The sequence below is a fragment of the Bubalus kerabau genome, chromosome 4 (genome assembly GCF_029407905.1).
Source record: "Bubalus kerabau isolate K-KA32 ecotype Philippines breed swamp buffalo chromosome 4, PCC_UOA_SB_1v2, whole genome shotgun sequence".
Lineage (NCBI taxonomy): Eukaryota > Metazoa > Chordata > Mammalia > Artiodactyla > Bovidae > Bubalus > Bubalus kerabau.
Window position 1 is genome coordinate 114,801,117 of NC_073627.1, and position 21,603 is coordinate 114,822,719.

The 21,603-nt window shown below is 40.5% G+C and overlaps 2 protein-coding genes across 5 annotated transcripts in view; one reads left to right on the top strand and one right to left on the bottom strand.

Annotated features, from left to right (window-relative positions):
• ABHD17B (abhydrolase domain containing 17B, depalmitoylase) overlaps nucleotides 1-8,854 on the bottom strand; it is a 48,907-nt gene extending 40,053 nt beyond the window's left edge. Inside the window, exon 1 of one of the 2 annotated variants that reach the window (XM_055578299.1) lies at nucleotides 8,717-8,854. The gene's annotated coding sequence lies outside the window, so the exon portion shown is untranslated. Of the gene's footprint in view, nucleotides 1-8,476; nucleotides 8,501-8,716 lie in introns of those variants that run through there. The other variant, XM_055578300.1, reaches the window with a different exon arrangement.
• Nucleotides 8,855-9,576: 722 nt separating this feature from the next.
• Nucleotides 9,577-21,603, top strand: part of C4H9orf85 (chromosome 4 C9orf85 homolog) — a 59,276-nt gene continuing 47,249 nt past the window's right edge. Inside the window, exon 1 of one of the 3 annotated variants that reach the window (XM_055578303.1) lies at nucleotides 9,577-9,920. In XM_055578303.1, the coding sequence (XP_055434278.1) occupies nucleotides 9,819-9,920 (102 nt within the window). In that variant the 5' untranslated portion in view covers nucleotides 9,577-9,818. The remainder of the gene's footprint in view (nucleotides 9,921-21,603) is intronic. The other 2 variants (XM_055578301.1, XM_055578302.1) reach the window with 2 other exon arrangements.

The window sequence follows — 21,603 nt, forward strand, 5'->3', positions numbered from 1 at the left end:
TGTTATCTCCTTTTATCTTTTTTAAAATTTTCAGTTGAGTTCAATCACTCAGTCATATCCGACTCTTTGCAACTCCATGGACTGCAGTGCACCAGGCCTCCCTGTCCATCACCAACTCCCAGAGTTTACTCAAACTCATGTCCATTGAGTCGGTGATGCTATCCAACCATTTCATCCTCTGTCATCCCGTTCTCCTTCCGTCTTCAATCTTTCCCAGCATCAGAGTCTTTTCAAATGGGTCAGCTCTTCGCATCAGGTGGCCAAAGTACTGGAGTTTCAGCTTCAACATCAGTCCTTCCAATGAACACCCAGGACTGATTTCCTTTAGGATGGACTGGTTGGATCTCCTTGCAGTCCAAGGGACTCTCAGTGAGATTCTTCTCCAATACCACGGTTCAAAAGCATCCATTCTTTGGCACTCGGCTTTCTTTATAGTCTAACTCTCACATCCATACATGACTACTGGAAAAACCATAGCCTTGACTAGATGGACCTTTGTTGGCAAAGTAATGTCTCTGCTTTTTAACATGCTGTTTTAAATTTTATTTTTATTTATTTATTTGTCTGCATTGGGTCTTAGCTGAGGCATGTGGGATCTAGTTCTCTGACCAGGGATCAAAGCCAATTCCCCTGCATTGGGAATGGGGAGGCTCAGTCACTGGACCACCAGGGAAGTCCCTCTCTTAATCTTAATAATACTTTTCTCAGAATATCATCTTTCTATATATGAAGAAATCAGGGCTTCAGGTTGTTATATCAATCAACTTGTCCAAGTTCATCCTCTTATTAAATGGGAGAGCCAGGAACACAGTTTTAACTTAACACTATATTCTGTCCACTCTTCCAAGACTATGTGCATGGTCAAGGTCCTCACTGCTATCTCACATTTCCGTTTATTCTCCCCTTCTAAAAGGTCAAAACCGCCTCATTTGATTCCCCCTTACCACTCTCTACCTTTTAAAAGTATTTATCACTTTCTAACATATTAGATATTTATTATGCATATTGTGTATAATCCTCTGCTAGGTGGTTAAGCTCTAGGAAGTTAGGGATCTTTGCTTGTTTTGTTTACAGATGCAACCCCTCAAACCTAGAACAGTGACTGATACTCAGTAGACACTGGCCCATTCTTCCTTTCCCTTTTTTCATCTTTAACTGTATGAGGATGTGTTTAACCATTTTCATCTTTAATTCCTGGGAAAACAAAACAGTTAGGACCTATATCAGAGCTAAATTAACATTAAAATAATATTTGAATTTTGTCTGAAATTATGTTAAAAATTAGGATCATAAGTATTATTTAAAATATTCTAGTCAGAATAAAAAGAGATGACAAGACACGTTAAACTGTAAAATGTAGAGATGCAGATGATGAAAGATTAGTACCTAAGAGTACCTGATCATTTTCAGTGATGTTTTAGATGATGAATGTGAGGCAAACATAAATAAAAAGGAATCAGAGTACTCTAAAAGCAGTAGTTCTCAAACCTTTTATTAAAATCCAGTCAAATTTTTAAAAAAAGTTGGAATGACAAGAGTTATCAAATTTATGTTACAAACTAAATATAATCTAGTATCACTATGATTTCATAAGAGCACATTAACATAAAAATAACAATTTCAGTATAAAGGGTGCTCATTTTTATTAAGTAAATTTAGATTCACAAATATCTCATTATATAAAAACAGCTCCACATGTATTTAACATCTAAATGTGAAAAAGTAAAACTTTTACAACAAACTATAGCAATCTTTACAATCTCAAGAGACTTCCTCTACAGAGAAAAAGTACCATCATGAGAGAATACATTTGCCATTAAAATTAAGAATGTCTAGTCATCAAAAGATACCATATTTAAAATGAAAAGGCATTGTAAAGACTAGAAAATATTTCTAAAGCCTACTAAGTACGATTATCCTAAATACATAAAAAGTACTTACAAATCAATAAAATAATCTCAAAGAAAAACAGAATAGGCAATTCATAGAAAAGGAATATGAATCGCTAAAAACCAAGTTAAAGTGTTCTTAACTACACAACTAACGGGGGAAGATATATATGAAAATTACAATGAGGTAACATTTTATATTCCTTAGAATGTCAAAATTTAAGAAGTCTTAAGTATTTGGAATGGTGAATTTAACTCAGATGACCATTATATCTACTACTATGGGCAAGAATCCCTTAGAAGAAATGGAGTAGCCATCATAGTCAACAAAAGAGTCTGAAATGAAGTACTTGGATGCAATCTCAAAAATGACAGAATGATCTCTGTTCGTTTCCAAGGCAAACCATTCAATATCACGGTAATTCAAGTCTATGCCCCAACCAGTAACGCTGAAGAAGCTGAACAGTTCTATGAAGACCTACAAGACCTTCTAGAACTAACATCTCCAAAAGATGTCCTTTTCATTACAGGGGACTGGAATGCAAAAGTAGGAAGTCAAGAAATACCTGGAGTAACAGGCAAATTTGGCCTTGGAGTACAGAATGAGGCAGGGCAAAGGCTAACAGAGATTTGCCAAGAGAATGCACTGGTCATAGCAGACACCCTCTTCCAACAACACAAGAGAAGACTCTACACATGGACATCACCAAATGGTGAACATCGAAATCGTATTGATTATATTCTTTGCAGCCAAAATGGAGAAGCTCTATACAGTTAGCAAAAACAAGATCGGGAGCTGACTGTGGCTCATTCATGAACTCCTTATTGCCAAATTCAGACTGAAATTGAAGAAAGTGGGGAAAACCACTAGACCATTCAGGTATGACCTAAATCAAATCCCTTATGATTATACAGTGGAAGTAAGAAATAGATTTAAGGACCAGATCTGATAGACAGAGTGCCTAATGAACTATGGACGGAGGTTTGTGACAATATACAGGAGACAGGAATCAAGACCATCCCCAAGAAAAAGAAATGCAAAAAAGCAAAATGGGTATCTGAGGAGGCTTACAAATAGCTGTGAAAAGAAGAGAAGTGAAAAGCAAAGGAGAAAAGGAAAGATATACCTATTTGAATGCAGAGTTCCAAAGAATAGCAAGGAGAGTTAAGAAAGCCTTCCTCAGTGATCAAAGCAAAGAAATAGAGGAAAACAATAGATTAGGAAAGACTAGAGAACTCTTCAAGAAAATCAGAGATACCAAAGGAACATTTCATGCAAAGATGGGCTCAATGAGGACAAAAATGGTATGGACCTAAAAGAAGCAGAGGATATTAAGAAGAGGTGGCAAGAATACACAGAAGAACTGTACCAAAAAGATCTTCACGACCCAGATAATCATGATGGTGTGATCACTCACCTAGAGCCAGACATCCTGGAATGTGAAGTCAAGTGGGCCTTAGGAAGTATCACTACGAACAAAGTTAGGGGTAGTGATGGAATTCCAGTTGAGCTATTTCAAATCCTAAAAGACGATGCTGTGAAAGTGCTGCACTCACCATGTCAGCAAATTTGGAAAACTCAGCAGTGGCCACAGGATTGGAAAATGTCAGTTTTCATTCCAATCCCAAAGAAAGGCAATGCCAAAGAATGCTCAAACTACCACACAATTGCACTCATCTCACACACTAGTAAAGTAATGCTCAAAATTCTCAAAGCCAGGCTTCAGCAATGCATGAACCATGAACTTCCAGATGTTCAAACTGGTTTTAGAAAAGGCAGAGGAACCAGAGATCAAATTGCCAACATCCGCTGGATTATCGAAAAAGTAAGAGAGTTCCAGAAAAACATGTATTGCTGCTTTATTGACTATGCCAAAGCCTTTGACTGTGTGGATCACAACAAAGTGGAAAATTCTGAAAGAGACGGGAATACCAGACCACCTGACCTGACTCTTGAGAAACCTGCATGCAGGTCAGAAAGCAACAGTTAGAACTGGACATGGAACAACAGACTGATTCCAAATAGGAAAAGGAGTACGTCAAGGCTGTATATTGTCACCCTGCTTGTTTAACTTATAGGTAGAGTACATCTTGCGAAATGCTGGGCTGGAGGAAGCACGAGCTGGAATCAAGATTGCCGGGAGAAATATCGATAACCTCAGATATGCAGATGACACCACCCTTATGGGAGAAAGTGAAGAAGAACTAAAGAGCCTCCTGATGAAACTGAAAAGAGGAGAGTGAAAAAATTGGCTTAAAGCTCAACATTCAGAAAACTAAGATCATGGCATACAGTCCCATCACTTCATGGCAAACAGATGGGGAACAGTGGAAACCATAAGAGACTTTATTTTTTGGGGCTCCAAAATCACTGCAGATGGTGACCGCATGAATGAAATTAAAAGACGTTTACTCCTTGGGAGGAAAGTTATGACCAACCTAGATAGCATATTCAAAAGCAGAGACATTACTTTGCCAACAAAGGTCCATCTAGTCAAGGCTATGGTTTTTCCAGTAGTCATGTATGGATGTGAGAGTTGGAGTATAAAGAAAGCTGAGTGCCAAAGAATTGATGCTTTTGAACTGTGGTGCTGGAGAAGACTCTTGAGAGTCTCTTGGACTGCAAGGAGCTCCAACCAGTCCATCCTAAAGGAAATTAGTCCTGGGTGTTCATTGGAAGGACTGATGCTGAAGCTGAAACTCCAATACTTTGGCCACTTGATGCGAAGAGTGGACTCATTTGAAAAGACCCTGATGCTGGGAAAGATTGAAGGCAGGAGGAAAAGGGGACAATGGAGGATGAGATGGTTAGATGGCATCACCGACTCAATGGACATGAGTTTGGGTAAACTCCACGAGTTGGTGATGGACAGGGAGGCCTGGCATGCTGCGGTTCATGGGGTTGCAGAGTCGGACACAACTGAGTGACTGAACTGAAGTACTTGGAAGGTGGAGAAACAGACCCTTTCATTCATTACTGATATACTCTGGAGAGAAAACTGATTGTATCTAATGAAGGTGAAGAAGCAGCTCCTATCCTATGTTCCAGCAGTCTGATACTATTGATAGATTTATATCCCAGGGCAATCTCTCTCAATAATGGCTTTTTAGTTGTAACAAATGGGGGGCACTACTCAATAGATGCCAGGGACACGACGCACTTGTGGTATGTAAAGATAATGCTGCCCCATGTCCAGTGACTTCTGAACAGTCTGCTGGACACTCATTTAAGGGACCAGAACAAAAAACTAAGGTCAGATATTAATAAATAGGACTTAACACAAAGTATAGTTGCATTGTTTTAACAAAGATTAAGATGTAAAGAGTGCAACCCCCGTGTAAAGAGAGAAGACTGCATTTTTATTTTTGTTCAAACTTTACTGAAATTATAGTTATTTCAGAAACTTATCAAATCAAATCCCTCTATCAGTATTCCAGTGGCCAACTAAACACATGTGTTTAATCTACTTTAGCAGCTGTCCTAGTCAAGGTGATCCCATCTGTTCAAAGTATCTGACTACTACTATTTCTTCTAGCAGCGCTTCTTAGACTTCTAGGTACACTCAGTTCACCTGGGAATCCTGTTAATATTCAGCATCTTAGTTATTAGGGTAGGACCTGAGGTTCTGATTTCTAACCAACCCCCAGAATTCCGATGTTTTTGGTCTATTATCACACTTGGTAGCAAGATTACAATGTGGTTGAACCTGAGCATTTCACAGTGCAATACATTACTTTGTTATAAATTATTTCTTTATTTTAGTAAGCATATTTCTTTTATTTTAGTAAGCATATTACTTTATTTAAAATACCAACTGTAGTTTATTATTATGAATTTCATTTAGGACAGTATTGGGGAGGTTGTAAAATATTTCTATAAAAATGAGATATAGGTTCAAGAGCCACTCTGGAGGAAGTCTTCCACTTTACCTAAATAAATATATACAAGAATATTCCCTACACTGTGTTTAATAAGAAAACAACTGGAAACCACTAAAATCACTAACAGAAACTTGATATAGTCACATAATAAAACACATACCAAATGACAGTAATAATAAACTAGAGCTACCAGAATCAGCACAGATAAATCTTGGCTTGTTCAGTGAAGAAAGCAAGCTACAGATACAAAAACCATACTTAAACAGTCTTAAACCAATAAAAGAAAAACCATATAATGCTCACGGATATAAAGGAATGTAGTAACGTATAAACACATGGATAGGAAGGATACATGTCAATTTGGGGTTTGTTGCCGAGAGTGTGGAAATAGGATTTAAGAGGGGTACCAAGTACAGGGGAAGCTTTGTTTTGTAGTTATAACTTTCCAACTGGGTAATGAGTGCATGAATATTCATTACGTTATAAGTTAACCATACTTCTAGTACTTTCTTGTTTCTCACTTCACCTGAATTGGCAAAAACTTCCTAGACAGAAGTTTGGAAAACACTGCTCCAAAGGAAAGGATTCAGAATCAGAAGTCAGGAGACCCAGATTCAAGTCTCAGTTCTGGTTCTTACAAATTGTGTAGCTTTAGACAATTTAAATAATTAAACCTCTCTAGGCTTCATTTGTAATGAAGTCATAAAGTATCATTTTTCCTCTCCGACTCAGAAGTATGGGTTTGAGAGGCATATTGGTATGCGAGAAATCTTTAACAGCATAGGAAAAGTAGGAGTAATTTTTGAGAATTAAGAGCAAAACCTTGGCTATAGTAGAAATAAAATCTATCAGTAAATAAACCAACCAACTCAATCTATCACTCTACTTTCTTGTCATCACTGATTCTAAAGATATGACACCAAATTATATATTCTTAACATTGGAGAAAATTAGAGTTTATCATTCCTAAGTGATAGCATATGGATAGAGCCTCCCTATTATAACTATGTTTATCCTAATTCTTCACCAAGGAACTGAAATTCATAATACGAAAACAAACTTAGAGAATTGCATTAAAAAGTACTGTTATTCACTAAAACAACCAATGTCACATAACCAGAAGAACTGTTGGTTCTCACTGCCCTTTCCTCACAGTGAGCAGGTGGCACATTTTATTAGCCCTATATCACAGATGGAGAAACTGACTCAGATGTGAGATAGCATGCCTGGAGTTGTAGACCAATTCAGTGACAAAACCTGGAACAGACACTAATTGCCTAGTTCTTCTGTGTTCAGTAAATTGCCCAAAACATTACATTGCCATGATGCTTTATGGTAATTCTGTTTGTCACAGGAAATAGAATATTCTTTGTCAGAGGTCATACACATTTCAAAACAGGCAAAGATACTCAAGATGCAAGCCACTGATCAACTACAGTACTGCACAGCAAGAGACAAAATTAAAACTGCCTAGCCTGCTAAAAATCTAATCCTATCCTTGCCAATTAACCTTATTAATACTAGAGTCGGAGAAAAGCGAGGTCAAAATATGGGTGAGGGTGCTATTTATTTCCTCCTGGATCTCAAGTAATATAGTAATTATTGCCCAACAGGGACCTTATTTCCTTTTTAAGTTGAAGCATGGCTATCTCCACTCCTCTTCTCTAAGTTAGCCTCCACCCCTACTTCCAACAAGCAAAGAACTGGGTACCCAGTTAGAACACTGTCAATTAAGATAATTACCAAAATATTGGCTACAATTAGATATTAGATAAATCATCCAAATGAGTTTATGCTATAAACATATGAGACAAACTCTTTACCAAAAACCCTCATTTTATTATGTCTTCTTGTTAATGTAAACAGATGAATGCTGTTACATGTACCTGACTTTTTACTCAGATTCAGTAGGTAGTTTTAAACGCTGACACAAGAACTCCAAAATTCTTTTTACATATTGGAGCCTTAAAAAAAAGAATCAATGAATTATCTTGCGGATCAAGAACTGTATATTACAAAAAAATTATTAAACATGAATACCTTTTCATAAGCTAAGAGCAAAAAATTAAAGGTCACTCTCCCTGCATTCCGTTACTCACTCTTATGCTTAACAAATACAGTTCACACCAACTTTGATAAATCAACGTGTCGTTTTAGAAGGTTGTGTCCTGGCATTGGCAGAAATCACCATGGATCAAAGCTCTGAACATTTCTTTAAAAAAAAAAGCCAGGGTTAAACTCTCTTCTTTAAAACACCTCTTCACAACTGTACAACCTAACTTGACAGAACTTTTCGTTTCAGGGTTCAAAACAATTCCAACAAAACACTAATTTTTCAATTCAAAAACAATTCCTGGTGAGCTTATCCTAGAGTTCGAGTTGAAGCTCGATCATCGAGAGAAAAAGACCCTAGAACGGCTGGACCAGAACACACAAATCACCAAGGACCCGGCATGATTCGATCTAAAAATGAAGGCTGGCACATTCGAGGACATTCAGGAGACAGTTTTCAGACGACGCGAATTTCACAATGAGCGAGGGTGGGAATGTGAACCTGACCCCATCCTTCCGTCCACAGGGAGAAGAGCAAAAAATGAAATGAGACTTCTCTGCAAGGAGGACCCCAAACCTTCCCCAATCGATCTGTCCGTCCCTCTCCCGCCCTCCGACTCCCGCAGCCTCATCGACCGCGAAGACTTTCCTACCTCTCCGCTTCACCGAACCAACAATCTTCTCAAAATCCCAGATCCGATCGGGAGTGGCTTCTCAGCCTTTCCCAGCGCCTAGAGGAATCCCTGTCGCCAACAACAAAGACGCCTCCCGTTCCCCTCCCCCCGACCGGCCCCGGCTCGTCCCTCCCGCGCTGCGTCTCGCGGCCCAGCGCCCCCTCCTCCAGCCCGGCCGCAGCGCCCGGGCCCCCACCTCCCCGCCGCGGCCCCACGCACCTGCACCTGAGGGCCGCAGCCAAGGCGTCAGGCTGAAAGGGCCGGGAGGGAACCTCTGCCGCCGCGCTGTCCTTTACGAGGCGCGATCCACGCTGCTGCTGCCGCTGCCGCTGCCGGACTCTGCCCGCCTGCGGGCGGGCCCGGCCGAGAAGCCGGGAACGAGGGCTGCAGCCCCCAGCGCCGGGACGTGGAAGGACGGCGGCGCCCGGGGGGGCCGGCTTAAGCTCCTGAGTCTCGCCTCGCGCCGACCCTGTTCCTCCACACGGGCTCGCGTTCTGCTGACTAACGGCCCCGGCGCGAGGCGCTGGAGCGGCCGCCTCCGCCGCCGCGGTCGGCTGCTCTTGGGCCTCACGTCCCGCGCGGCCGTGGTCGCAGCTGCCGCAGCCGCCGCCACCTCCCTTTCTGGCACTGCAGACACCACCCAGACCCAGCCAGATCTTTCTTTTCTCTAATTCTCTTTTCTTCGCTCCCCTACAGCCTGATGGCCGCGGGGCTCGTTCTCGTGGCGGGAGGCTGGAAGGGAAAACCTGGGGTTTGCGGAGAGCTCACTAAGCTAGGAGTTGGTCACTAACTGTAGGAAGATGCCAAAGCTGACCCCGGCTCCAGCCTGCGAGCGGGTAGGGGGAGGGACGGAGTCTAGTTTAGCCCGACTTCCACCAATCAAAAGCAACCCGGAGGTGTAGCGCTCCGGAGAGGCTGAGCAGAGTCGGCAGGAGGCGGGGATTGCGGAAAAGGAGAGCCAATAGAAGCAAGGTCTCCCCGCCCCTCGACTTTGATGGACTGCCACATTCGGACCAATGGGGGAATTCTCACTTCGAAGAAAGCGGGATTTTTACGCCGGGTTTGAGAAAGAGAGGCTGCGCGAAGGGGGAAGGATAGAGACTGGGCGGTTTGAAAAGGGCCTTGAGGGCGCTGAGAGGTCTGAGGGTGTCCTTTGACCGCCTCGAGGAGTCACGTGGGTAGGCCGGGGGCGGGGACAGAAAGGCTGGTTAAGTTGCTTCCGGGTCAGTGGTAGAAGCGTGAGCTCCGTGGGCTAGTTCCTCGCAACTTACTCTTGCCTGCATATTCCTTGTCCCAGAAGGAGGCGATTGTCGTTTCTGCGATGAGCTCACAGAAAGGGAACGTGACTCGTTCCAGGCCTCAGAGGCACCAGAATACTTTTAGCTTCAAAAATGACAAGTTTGATAAGAGTGTTCAGACCAAGGTAGGAACTTGCCTGTTGCACTAAATCTGACTCCAGGGAGGAATGGTTCAGTGGAGGGGAGAGAAGGAGGAGTTGGCGAAGCCAAATGTGGACCGCAGCCCAGAGTTTTGGCTGCACTGCAGCCCTTTCTAAAATGATATTCCCACGTCCTTTCTTTGACCTGCATGTGTTGTCTCCTCGTAAATATTTATATTTGGCAGTCAACATTTAACTAATTGTATAGAGTGAACGGGACCCTCATCAAATCTAAAATGCAATGGGAAAATCGCGTCGTTGAACGTTCCCATCTGGATTACATATTTGCAGTAGGAAAACGAGGTTTATGGCGCGAGTGTCTTTTTCAAAGGTTGCACTAAGTCTATGCAGTCACTCTTTTTGGAAAACCCCAGGCCCATAGGTTTGTAGGGAGAATGTCAAAGTTCTTAAGCGCTCTTAGCCCCAGTGTCTGCACCAACATAGTGGGAATTCCTCTCTCATTTGTAAGATTGTTTTGAGAATCAAATTATTTGATCAATGTAAAAATGCTTGTTTTGCTGTTTATATTTCTTTAGAAGATTTCTTTAAGCTGGAAGCAAATTCAGACTGAATAGAAAGCCAAAAGTCTTGGGTTATATGCACCTACTGATTTGCTGTTAAGTATTTCCCCCTCCTCCCTTAGCTGTAAGGAGTGGAGATAATCGAAGACACGAGCAGCTTGGGGGCAGCCTCCAGTATATTTGGTAAACCTGATATTAACATAAACTGGAACCCAGATTTGCTAGATGTATGGCTTAAGCAAATTATGTAATATTTAGTTTCTTTGAGTCTTACTTTGATCACAAATGAGAAACCTGCCAGTATTATTGTGAAGTTAAAGTAAATCCATGTATATGAATAATCTTGATCATAATTAGTGTCCGACAGGTGATTAATTTCTCAACATTAGCTGCTGCTGCTGCTGCTAAGTCGCTTCAGTCGTGTCCGACTCTGTGCGACCCCATAGAGGGCAGCCCACCAGGCTCCCCCTTCCCTGGGATTCTCCAGGCAAGAACACTGGAGTGGGTTGCCATTTCCTTCTCCAAGGCATGAAAGTGAAAAGTGAAAGTGAAGTCGCTCAGTCGTGTCGGACTCTTAGCGACCCCATGGACTGCAGCCTACGAGGCTCCTCCATCCATGGCACTTTCCAGGCAAGAGTACTGGAGTGGGGTGCCATTGCCTTCTCCCAACATTAGCTACAAAAGCAAAATGACTGTTTAGGGTACCCAGTGACTTCCTTTTCCTTTCCTCTTTCTATTTTAACTATACAGATATTTAAGGGGCATCTTTCATGTACAAGGACCTATTACATGTGTACACAGTGTTCAAAAGAGTTGACTTCAAGGAACTTACGGTTTTCTGGGTCATGGGACAATAAGCACAGAGATGTATAATTATAAATTCTGATGAAGGGAAGCGCAGTTGAGTGAAGAGTAGTGGGTATTATTTTTGATTGGATGCTCAGAGGCCCTCTCCTTCCTCTTAATTTGGTTCAGATTCAGAAGGAAAACCTGGAGCAACATTTGGGAAGACTTTACCAAGTTTGTACCTGTCATCAATAGGTAAAACAGAGTAAAAAGCTGTGCTGTTCCAAATAGATGTCTGTCTTGTCCTGTATTCTTACTCTTAAGTTTTTGCACAAGCATTTACCTCTATTGTTTTTCATCAGGTGATAAAAAGCAGTTTGTTTAATAAGTGAAAGTGTTACTGACTCTTTGCGACCCCATTAGCCTGCCAGTCCATGGGATTCTCCAGGCAAGAATACTGCAGTGCGTTACGATTACCTTCTCCAGGGGATCGTCCTCATCCAGGGATTGAGGCTGATTCTTTACCATCTGAGCCACCAGGGAAGCCCTGTTTAATAAGTAGCGGCAATGTAGCTTACTGTGCTTCTTGTCCTTGTAAGTACAAGGCTTCTGGAACTTGTACTTCTTGTCCTAGCACTTCTTCCTGGACTTCTGTACTTTTCATTGTGTGTTTTCTAGTATTATCTAACAACCTTATCATTATGGTTTCAAATCTTTTCATGCATCTCAAGTTCAGTTGCTAAGTTTCATTCTGTTTATTTTATCATTCATTGCTTTGTCTCTATTAAGTTGTGAGGAAGTCTCATTTGTACATTGGTGGAACCACCAGGTGCTTTGTTATTGAAGGTGCTAACAAAAACAGCAAGAAATATTTTACTGAGAAAGGATCATTAGGTTGATTGTTCCTGTGTCTTACGGAAGTATAATAAGGAATGCCACTGCATTCATGGCAAATTCTTGAACCAGCTACGTTCAGCTGTCGAAAGCCAGGATTTTGTTGTAAGCATCTGACGGTGTCTTCATTCCTGTGCTTTACACCAGAAAAGTGTTTGACTCAGTGACATCTAACAAAGGAGTGCTAAGATGTGCATGGTTCTCTGTAACTCTCCATGGAGGATTATAATAACAACTGACTACTTTGTACCTCATTATTTTGTGGGAGTCTTGCAGGATAGTTCCCCTTCTCCTCTGCCAAGTAGTTTATCAGGACTGAAATTAAAAGTTGGATAATGAGATGTTTTATTGAAGAACAGCTTATAAATTTCAGACAATATCCCAAAAAGACACAGATGATAGTTGTCTTAAATATATTCTTAAAGAGGAGAGAAGCTTGGCATTCCAAATGCCAAACTTGAACCAGTGAGTCAAAGTAAAAGAGATAGGTTTCAGCTCAACATAAGGGAATTGTCTAATAGTGATTAGCATGCACTAGAAGTTTATAACCTCCCTTTCTCTGGGGTTATTAAAAGAAGCCTCTATGGCCATTGGCCTGCAGTACCCTCTTGTGACTTGCAAAGGTGGGGTGGAAATGGGAGTAGTTTCATATCTCTTCTAGTCCTTGGTACTAAAACATTGATTATATCAAGACAGGCTTGTGTCCCTTACTGGAAAGGCACTGATGTGTAGTGGAAGGAACCCTGGACCAAGAAAACAGACCCACATTGTAGCTCCTGTTGTGTTTATTTTGCTTTGTGATTTAGACAGTTTACATACAGCTGTTAACCTATGCTACAGGGGCTGATATTATCTTTTGTGTTACCTTCCTCTCACAGTTTCTGCAGAGATGATTACAAGAAATATTTTTAAGAAATAGTGATACAAATATGCACTAAACATTAGTGTATGATCATTTATATGGACTTACAGTTGCTCAAAGCATAAAAAGTTGATTAGAAATGTTTGTTGAAAAATACTGAAACACGGAAATGTGTAAAGTAAGTGAAAGTACCTTTTTCCAGGCCTATTCGTCTTCAGATGTAGTCATTGTTAACAGTTTGATGTGTGTGTTTTTAGACATCTAAGCACAATATAGTACATATGAAATAAAATACATTTCTCCTTTTTCATTTAGAAGATTGGGTATGTCAGAACATAGAGATTAAGCTCTTTCTTTTTTAATGGTTGTGTACTATTCTGTCTTACATATGTAGAAGCTTAATTACTTTTCCTATTAATAAACTTTTGAGTTGTTTTCAAATTTTCACTATGACAAATGAAGCTGCAATGAAATTCTTGTATTCACGTTATTTGTTCCACATCATTTATATGGTACCAAACATTGTGGTAGATACTAGGGGTATAAGGTTGAGTGTAATATACAGCCAGGCCTTTAATTGAAGCATATAGTTGGGTGGGTAAGGTGACAGGCATTAAGTAATCTTTTGAGTTTGTTAATATGAATGGAAGTAAGATCTGTGAAGGAAAAGTCCAAGGGAACCTTGAGAGTGTCTAGCAGGAAGTCTTGATTAAGTTAGGAGGGTTTAAGAAAGCTTCCCTGGGATCTGAAGGATGGATAACATTTAACTGAGTGAAATGGGAAGAGCATATATCATCTTCTTAAGGATGCTGTTTGTTTCATACGTGTAGTCAACATTGTTTTTACTAGCATGTTCGAAAGCCTTAGAACCCCAGGATCACATGATCTTATTGATGGGGCAGGAGTCAGTTCTGTGGTCAGTACTAGATCTCACTTTTAGGGGGTAATAGTGCCTGCAACACAGGAGACCTGGGTTCTATCCCTGGGTCAGGAAGATCCCCTGGAGAAGGAAATGGCAACCCTCTCCAGTATTCTTGCCTGCAGAATCCCATGGACAGAGGAGTCTGGCAGGCTACAGTCATGGGGTTGCAAGAGTCGGATATGACTTAGTGACTTAAACCACCAGTGTACATTACTTAGACATTTTACAGTTTAAAAAAAGTGATTTAGCCAAAACTTGCTTGGCTGTGCACTTTGGTTTACATAACACCAGTTGCACCTGAATTAATTTGGGGGGGGAACACATTTAACGTGAAGTAATTTGGAGCAGGGGAACACATCCCTTTCAGGAAACTCTTGTTATTACCTTGAAAAAGAAAAGGAAGATCTGAGGCTATATTCTGTAATTAGTTTTGGAAATGAAGTTTTGTTAATAATAGCTAATGCTTTGTACTTAAGTGTGTTAGCAACTGTGAATACTTGATCTAGATTATCTAATTTGATCTTCAAAATAACCCTAAGACAGATGCTACAATTTTCCCATTTTTGCCTATTGGGAAATGAGTGCCCAAAATTGTGTTACTAGTATGTGGCTATCCATTGATTAGGTGAGGTCTGTGCTAGGAGACCTCAAAGAACAGGTAAATCAAAAGCCCCTTTTTGTGTATGTGTGTTGGCTGTTGTTTTTTAAGACTGTGTTTTTGTCTGTAATAGAGGCATTGTAACATTAGATTAGGGTTGGAACAGAGATGAGCTTTAGTGCCACTGACCCTAAACACTGCCTGTTTGAAATGTTCCAGGGAAGGCGTCTCTCCTTGCAAAGTGTTGCCCCTGGAGTGTCACATAACACAGGTGTAGGCTGGTTGGATTGGAGTGGGTCCCGTCTAGTCAGCCAGGGCTGTGGAGCAGGGATAGGGCTCTTCTCACTCATTTTGTGTGAAAACAGATGCTAGTTCTGTCAGGTCCCTCAGCTTCTGGTTTAGACAGAAGTTTAAAGGTGATATGATTACATTTATACAGCAGAACAGGATTCTATGTTTACAAGCACCTTTATTCACAATAGCCCAACAAATAAAAAAATACAAATATCCTTCAACAAGAGAATAGATAAACAGATTGTGTCAGTCATATAATGAAATACTACTCTGCTGTTTTTTAAAAGCTATTGATAGATGGCAGACATGTAGATAAGTCTCAGAAACATTGTGTGAAGGGAAAGAAGTTGGGTATTTCTCACATCTATAGAAATCTGAACAGTAGTTTGCCTTGGGTCGTGGGGGAATTGACTGGAAGGGGCTCAAGACAACTTTCTGGAGTGATGGAAACATGAAGATCACAAAGCACTTATTGAAGCGCATTGAATTGAGCCTTGAAGGTCTGTGCATGATACATAAATTTTACATCAATTAAAAATAGATATTATAGTAAAATGACTGATTAACCACTCAAATATTGTAAAGTTCTGTTTTTGTTGTTTGCTTTTTTGTTTGGGCACATTGTAGAAACACTGCCTATTATCAATATTTTTAAAAAGATAACTATTTTATTAACTTCTCTAGAAAAACAAATGACAGGTCAGCATTCTATCATACCGAATATCTTAGCTAACCACAAGTCAAAATAATTCTAGTAGTTGTCTTCTAATATTTTGTAAGCTTGTAAACTTTTATTTACAAACTCCAGTCATGACACTTAAGTATTATCTCTCTGTAAGAGGAATTGAGATGATCATTACATAGTGGATCTTGGGAATTCCCTGGTGGTCCAGAGGTTAGGACTCTGTGCTTGCAGTGCCGAGGGCCTGGATTTGATCCCTGGTTCAGGAACTAAGATCCCAAAAGCCATGTGGCGTGGCCAAAAATAAACAAACAAAAAACCAAACGAAAACTGATCTTGTTCATAGATTACTGAATCTGGATCTTATTTAACAGGGTAGAGTCATAGTAATTTAGTTGGCCATGATGCCTGCTCTGTAAGATGAGTGAATAAAACCCTATTATGGAAAAGGGTACTAGTGGTAAGGCTCGTTTTGTTCAGGGTAGCTTGGACTCAAGTGATATGGGATCTTTGTCTTATCTCCTCTAGCCCAAATATGCTGTGCTTTAGGAAATGGTCTCGTATTGGTTTAGGCAATCTCTGGTGTGAGTAATTTTGGTATGAGAGATAAAGTGCCAGTATGAGAATAAATGTTATTTCCTAATCTGTGGCTTTCAACAATTTAAAGAAGTGAGTAGCCATTAAATAAATCTTCAGCTTGGCAATGATTTCCATTATAGTTGTAAGGTAACCATCTTTGGCACTCTAGAGATCACCTGGGACTCCTTTTGATCTTTTTTCCAAATTGGGAAATGTTCTTGGTATATTCACCAATGCTGTCTATTACATGTTGTTTAGTTGCTAAGACGTGTCTGACTTTTTGTGACCCCATGAACTGCAGTGTGCCAGTCTGTCCTGTCCATTCGCTTTCTCCTGGAGTTTGCTCAGACTCATGTCCATTGAGTCAGTGATGCCATCCAACCATCTCATCCTCTGTCACCCCCTTCTCCTCCTGCCCTCAGTCTTTCCCAACATCAAGATCTTTTCTAAAGAGCCGGCTCCTTGCATCAGGTGGCCAAAGTATTGGAGCTTCAGCTTCAGCATCAGTCCTTCCAATGAACATTCAGGACTGATTTAGTCCTCCAACACCAAAAGCATCAATTCTTCGGTGCTCAGCTTTCTTTATAGTCCAACTCTCACATCCATACATGACTACTGGAAACACCATAGCATAGCTTTGACTAGACAGACCTTTGTCAGCAAAGTAATGTCTCTGCTTTTTTAATATGCTGTCTAGGTTGATCATAACTTTTCTTCTAAGAAACAGACGTCTTTTAATTTCATGGCTGCAGTCACCATCTACAGTGATTTTGGAGCCCAGGAAAATAAAATGTCACTCTTTCCACTTTTCCCCTCTATTTCCCATGAAGTGATGGGACCAGATGCCATCATCTTAGTTTTCTGAATGTTGAGTTTTAAGCCAACTTTTTCACTCTCCTCTTTTACCTTATCAAGAGGCTCTTTAGTTCCTCTTTGCTTTCTGCCATTAGTGGTATCATTGGCATATCTGAGGTTGTTAACTTCTCCCGCAATCTTGATTCCAGTTTGTGATTCATCCAGTCTGGCATTTCACATGATGTACCCTGCATAGAAGTTAAATAAACAGGGTGACTGTATACAGCCTTGATGTACTCCTTTCCCAATTTTGAACCAGCCTCTTGCTGCATGTCCAGTTCTAACTCTTGCTTCTTGACTCACATATAGGTTTCTCAGAAGGCAGGTAAGGTGGTCTGGTATTCCCATCTTTTTAAGAATTTTCCACAGTTTGTTGTGATCCACACAGTCAAAGGCTGGAGTGTAGTCAATGAAGCAGAAGTAGATGTTTTTCTGGAATTCCTTTGCTTTTTCTATGATCCAACATGGATTTAAGTTAAAAGTATCCTCCCCCAGTTCACTTCTTATTATATTCAGCATACTTTTTCACTTGACAAAGTAATTTAATCTATGATGTACTGAGCATTATAATAGTAGGAATATTGTACTAATTAAAAGTCTTTAAAATTTTTTTAAAAAGTCAGTGCTAGTGAGTATTCACTACTTTGAATATTTTTAAGTACTGTGTTCTCTATCTTTTACACAAAATAATCTCATCCATGTTTTGGGATATTTCATTTACCTACAATTCCAAGGTGCCTACACTTGGGCAGGATCAATAAATCGATCCTACAAGTTCCTTAGTTTTAATGCCTGCTACAATATAATTTTTCTACATCAATTGTATGTTTTAGACATTTCATTTTATGCGTAATAAATGACAACTAAAATTAATTTGTTTTGATTTAGTCTATGTGTTAAGGCATAGTACTGTACTCACTGTTGGATTATAAAATTTTATAATTACATTGTCAACACTTGTTTCTGTTGCTGCTGCTAAGTTGCTTCAATTGTTTTCTACATGAAGGTAAATACTACAGGGTTAGAAATACAGTATTCTCAGAATTCTTCATCTAGGTAAATTAGTTCACCTGAGAGAGAGAGAAAGAGTCATAGTGTATATTAACTCTTCCCCAAACGGGGTCATTTTCTGTTTAGAGAAAAGCTGTGTAGTTGGAGTGTCGCCATTGGACAGAGGACCTCAGGGCTGAGAGGCGCGGGCTGCTGCAGCATTCGTTAGGCATTTGTTAGTTTAAGCTGTGGGACTCTTTCCACACCTGCAGAAGTGTTACAGGCAAGTTTACAGAGAACCTTGCTTATCCTCAGAACAACCCTGCTGTCAGCTCACTCCATCCTCAATTGTTGTTGGTCTTTTGCTCACCACTGACTTTTGTGAAAGGAAGAAATGAAATGAGAAGGGGATAAACGAATAGCTAGCATGCTTAAAATTCCTTTCTGAAATTTTCCCTATCACTCCAGGGCAAATAGCACTTAAATACATTGAATGAATTAAAGAAACATTCCTCTTCTCACCTTGTCTGGGTGTGCAAGGCCCTCTACATGATCAAATCAGATCAGATCAGTCGCTCAGTTGTGTCTGACTCTGCGACCCCATGAATCGCAGCACGCCAGGCCTCCATGTCCATCACCAACTCCCGAAGTTCACTCAGACTCACGTCCATCGAGTCAGTGATGCCATCCAGCCATCTCATTCTCTGTCGTCCCCTTCTCCTCCTGCCCCAATCCCTCCCAGCATCACAGTCTTTTCCAATGAGTCAACTCTTCACATGAGGTGGCCAAAGTACTGGAGTTTCAGCTTTAGCATCATTCCTTCCAAAGAAATCCCAGGGCTGATCTGCTTCAGAATGGACTGGTTGGATCTCCTTGCAGTCCAAGGGACTCTCAAGAGTCTTCTCCAACACCACAGTTCAAAAGCATCAATTCTTAGGCGCTCAGCCTTCTTCACAGTCCAACTCTCACATCCATACATGACCACAGGAAAAACCGTAGCCTTGACTAGACGAACCTTTGTTGGCAAAGTAATGTCACTGCTTTTGAATATGCTATCTAGGTTGGTCATAACTTTCCTTCCAAGGAGTAAGCATCTTTTAATTTCATGGCTGCAGTCACCATCTGCAGTGATTTTGGAGCCCAGAAAAATAAAGTCTGACACCGTTTCCACTGTTTCCCCATCTATCTCCCATGAAGTGGTGGGACCAGATGCCATGATCTTCGTTTTCTGAATGTTGAGCTTTAAGCCAACTTTTTCACTCTCCACTTTCACTTTCATCAAGAGGCTTTTGAGTTCCTTTTCACTTTCTGCCGTAAGGGTCGTGTCATCTGCATATCTGGTGATTATCATTAGGATTCTTTAATTGCTAAGCCAAAAGGGAGTTTATTGAAAATATACCGAACTGCTTTCATGAAGCTTAAAAAAGGTATTTATTAGTTTGTTTTGGTTGATTTTTTAGTGATCAAGGTTCCCCGGTTGGCCATTATTGCTGGGAAATTTTATACTCATTTGACTTTGTGTAGATTCTAATTTGCAGTCTTTGAACTTTTCAATGCCCTCTTCCCTAACCATTCCAATTTGCCTTCTGGAATTGATAGTTTACTATCATCAGAGACATAGTGTTGAAAATAAAATTTCTTTCACTTTCTTGCCCTGACTGTTCCTGGGAACTCTGTTTCCATGTAGTCTTTAAGTAAGGATGTTTTTTCACTCTGTATCTTCAACCCGTCATTTAGAACCCTTTTTCCCATTTACTTCTTCAGTTCAAGTTTTCCTTGCTCAAAACCCCACCTCTTCTGAGATACATGGTATCAGACTGTTGATCTCCTCCAGATCTATCCTTACATCCTCTTGAGTATCTAGCTCACTGCCTTTCCACATTTTCCTGCCATCTTACTTAGTGATTGCTACAGTCCCATGGAAAATCAAACATCTGATCTCTCAGTTTCTATATCCCCCACCTCAGAAATCTCTTCCCGTGTTCAAATATTAAACACTCATTGCTGGTAACTGCTCCTCTTACAAACTTGAACAAACAACAGAAACTGACCGCCATCTACTTACCTGGTTTTCTTATTCCTCAAATAATTTTTTAAAATTCCACTGGGTGCTCACGTGCATTAGCGTTCCCACTTTTCACTGTACCTCTTCCTTTGTCCTTTCCCCTCCTTATCCAGCATGGACACCATGTTCTATATTCTTCAAATCCCTTATTTTTCTTCCCTTCTGTGGTACTTGCCTGACAGAATCCTAACCTTGCTTAGATCCAGCTTTCTATCCACCATTACATCTACCAAACTACCCGCATCTGTACCCATACACACTTCTTCCTGGTATAGTGGATGGAGTGCCTGGCCCTCCCTGAGACTAGTCCCTTTACTTGCCCTGTGGAGCTCATGTATTCTAGCTTACCTTGTGATTTAAAAGGCTTAAGACTCCTCAGTTGTCCGTGTTCTGTTGTGTCATTAGTCTTTCCATCTGTAATGGGTTATTTCTGTTTGTTTTTAAATCCTCTTTAGATAGAATCCATGTTCTTTTCTAGCTCCACCCTATTTCTTTCTTCTTCTTTATAGAAAAGTTCTTGATCTCCATTTCTTTACCTCCCATTTTTTTTCAATCCCCATTTAAATAGTTTTTGCACACCTGCGTGCTAAGTTGCTTCAGTTGTTTCCGACTCTTTGCAACTCTGTGGAGCCCTCCAGGCTCCTCTTTCCATGGGATTCTCCAGTCAAGAATACTGAAGTGGGTTGCCATGCCCTCCTCCAGGGGTCTTCCCAACCCGAGTATGGAACCTGTCTCTTATGTCTCCTGCCAATGCAGGAGAGTGCTTTACCACTAGCACCACCTACACCATTGTGAAAACCACTCTTGTCAAGGGTCATTGATCTCTGTGCTGCCAAATCCTTGTAATGCTCAGTACTCACCTCACTCACTTGACTGGCAGCATTTGCTTCTCTAGCATTCTCCTGAAATAATTTTTTAGTTCAGTCCATGACTTTAAATACTATCTTTATGCTGATGCCTTCCAGATTTGGAACTCCAGGCCAGCCTCTCTCCTGAGCTGCAGAGTTGTTGTATATTTAACTACCTACTTGACCTCTATTCTTGAAAATCAAAAAGCTTAACATGACAAAGAAATAACTCAATTTTTTTCTTGCTCAAACCTTTTCCTCCTTCTGTATTCCCCAACTCTGTTAACAACTCCAGTATTTACTGAGTTCCTCAAACCAAAATATAACAATTACCTTTGACTCTTGGCCTTTTTGTACATTCTGTGTTTCAAGTTTGTCAGTAAAACTGTCAACTGTTTAAATTATGTTTAACTTTTATAACCTTCTCATTACTTTTAGTTAAAGAGTATGATTGACTAAGACCTTTTTACCAGAAAGGATAGTCAAATAGACTGATTTCAAGCTGTGACTTAGAATTCTAGGACTGTCAATTTAGGCCATCATTCCTATAAGTGGATGCAGTCTGTTTTGGTTTTGATCATTTTACTTTGAAGAATAAAAACATTTTGAAGTGTATATATTGGATAGGAAAAAAAATTTGTCAGTTTTCAAATATGTGTTTTTGGGTTTTGGCCAAAGGTGCGTGCATACGTGTGTGCTAAGTTGATTTAGTTGTATGCCACTCTCTGCAACCCTATGGACCGCAGCCTACCAAACTGCTCTGTCCATGAGA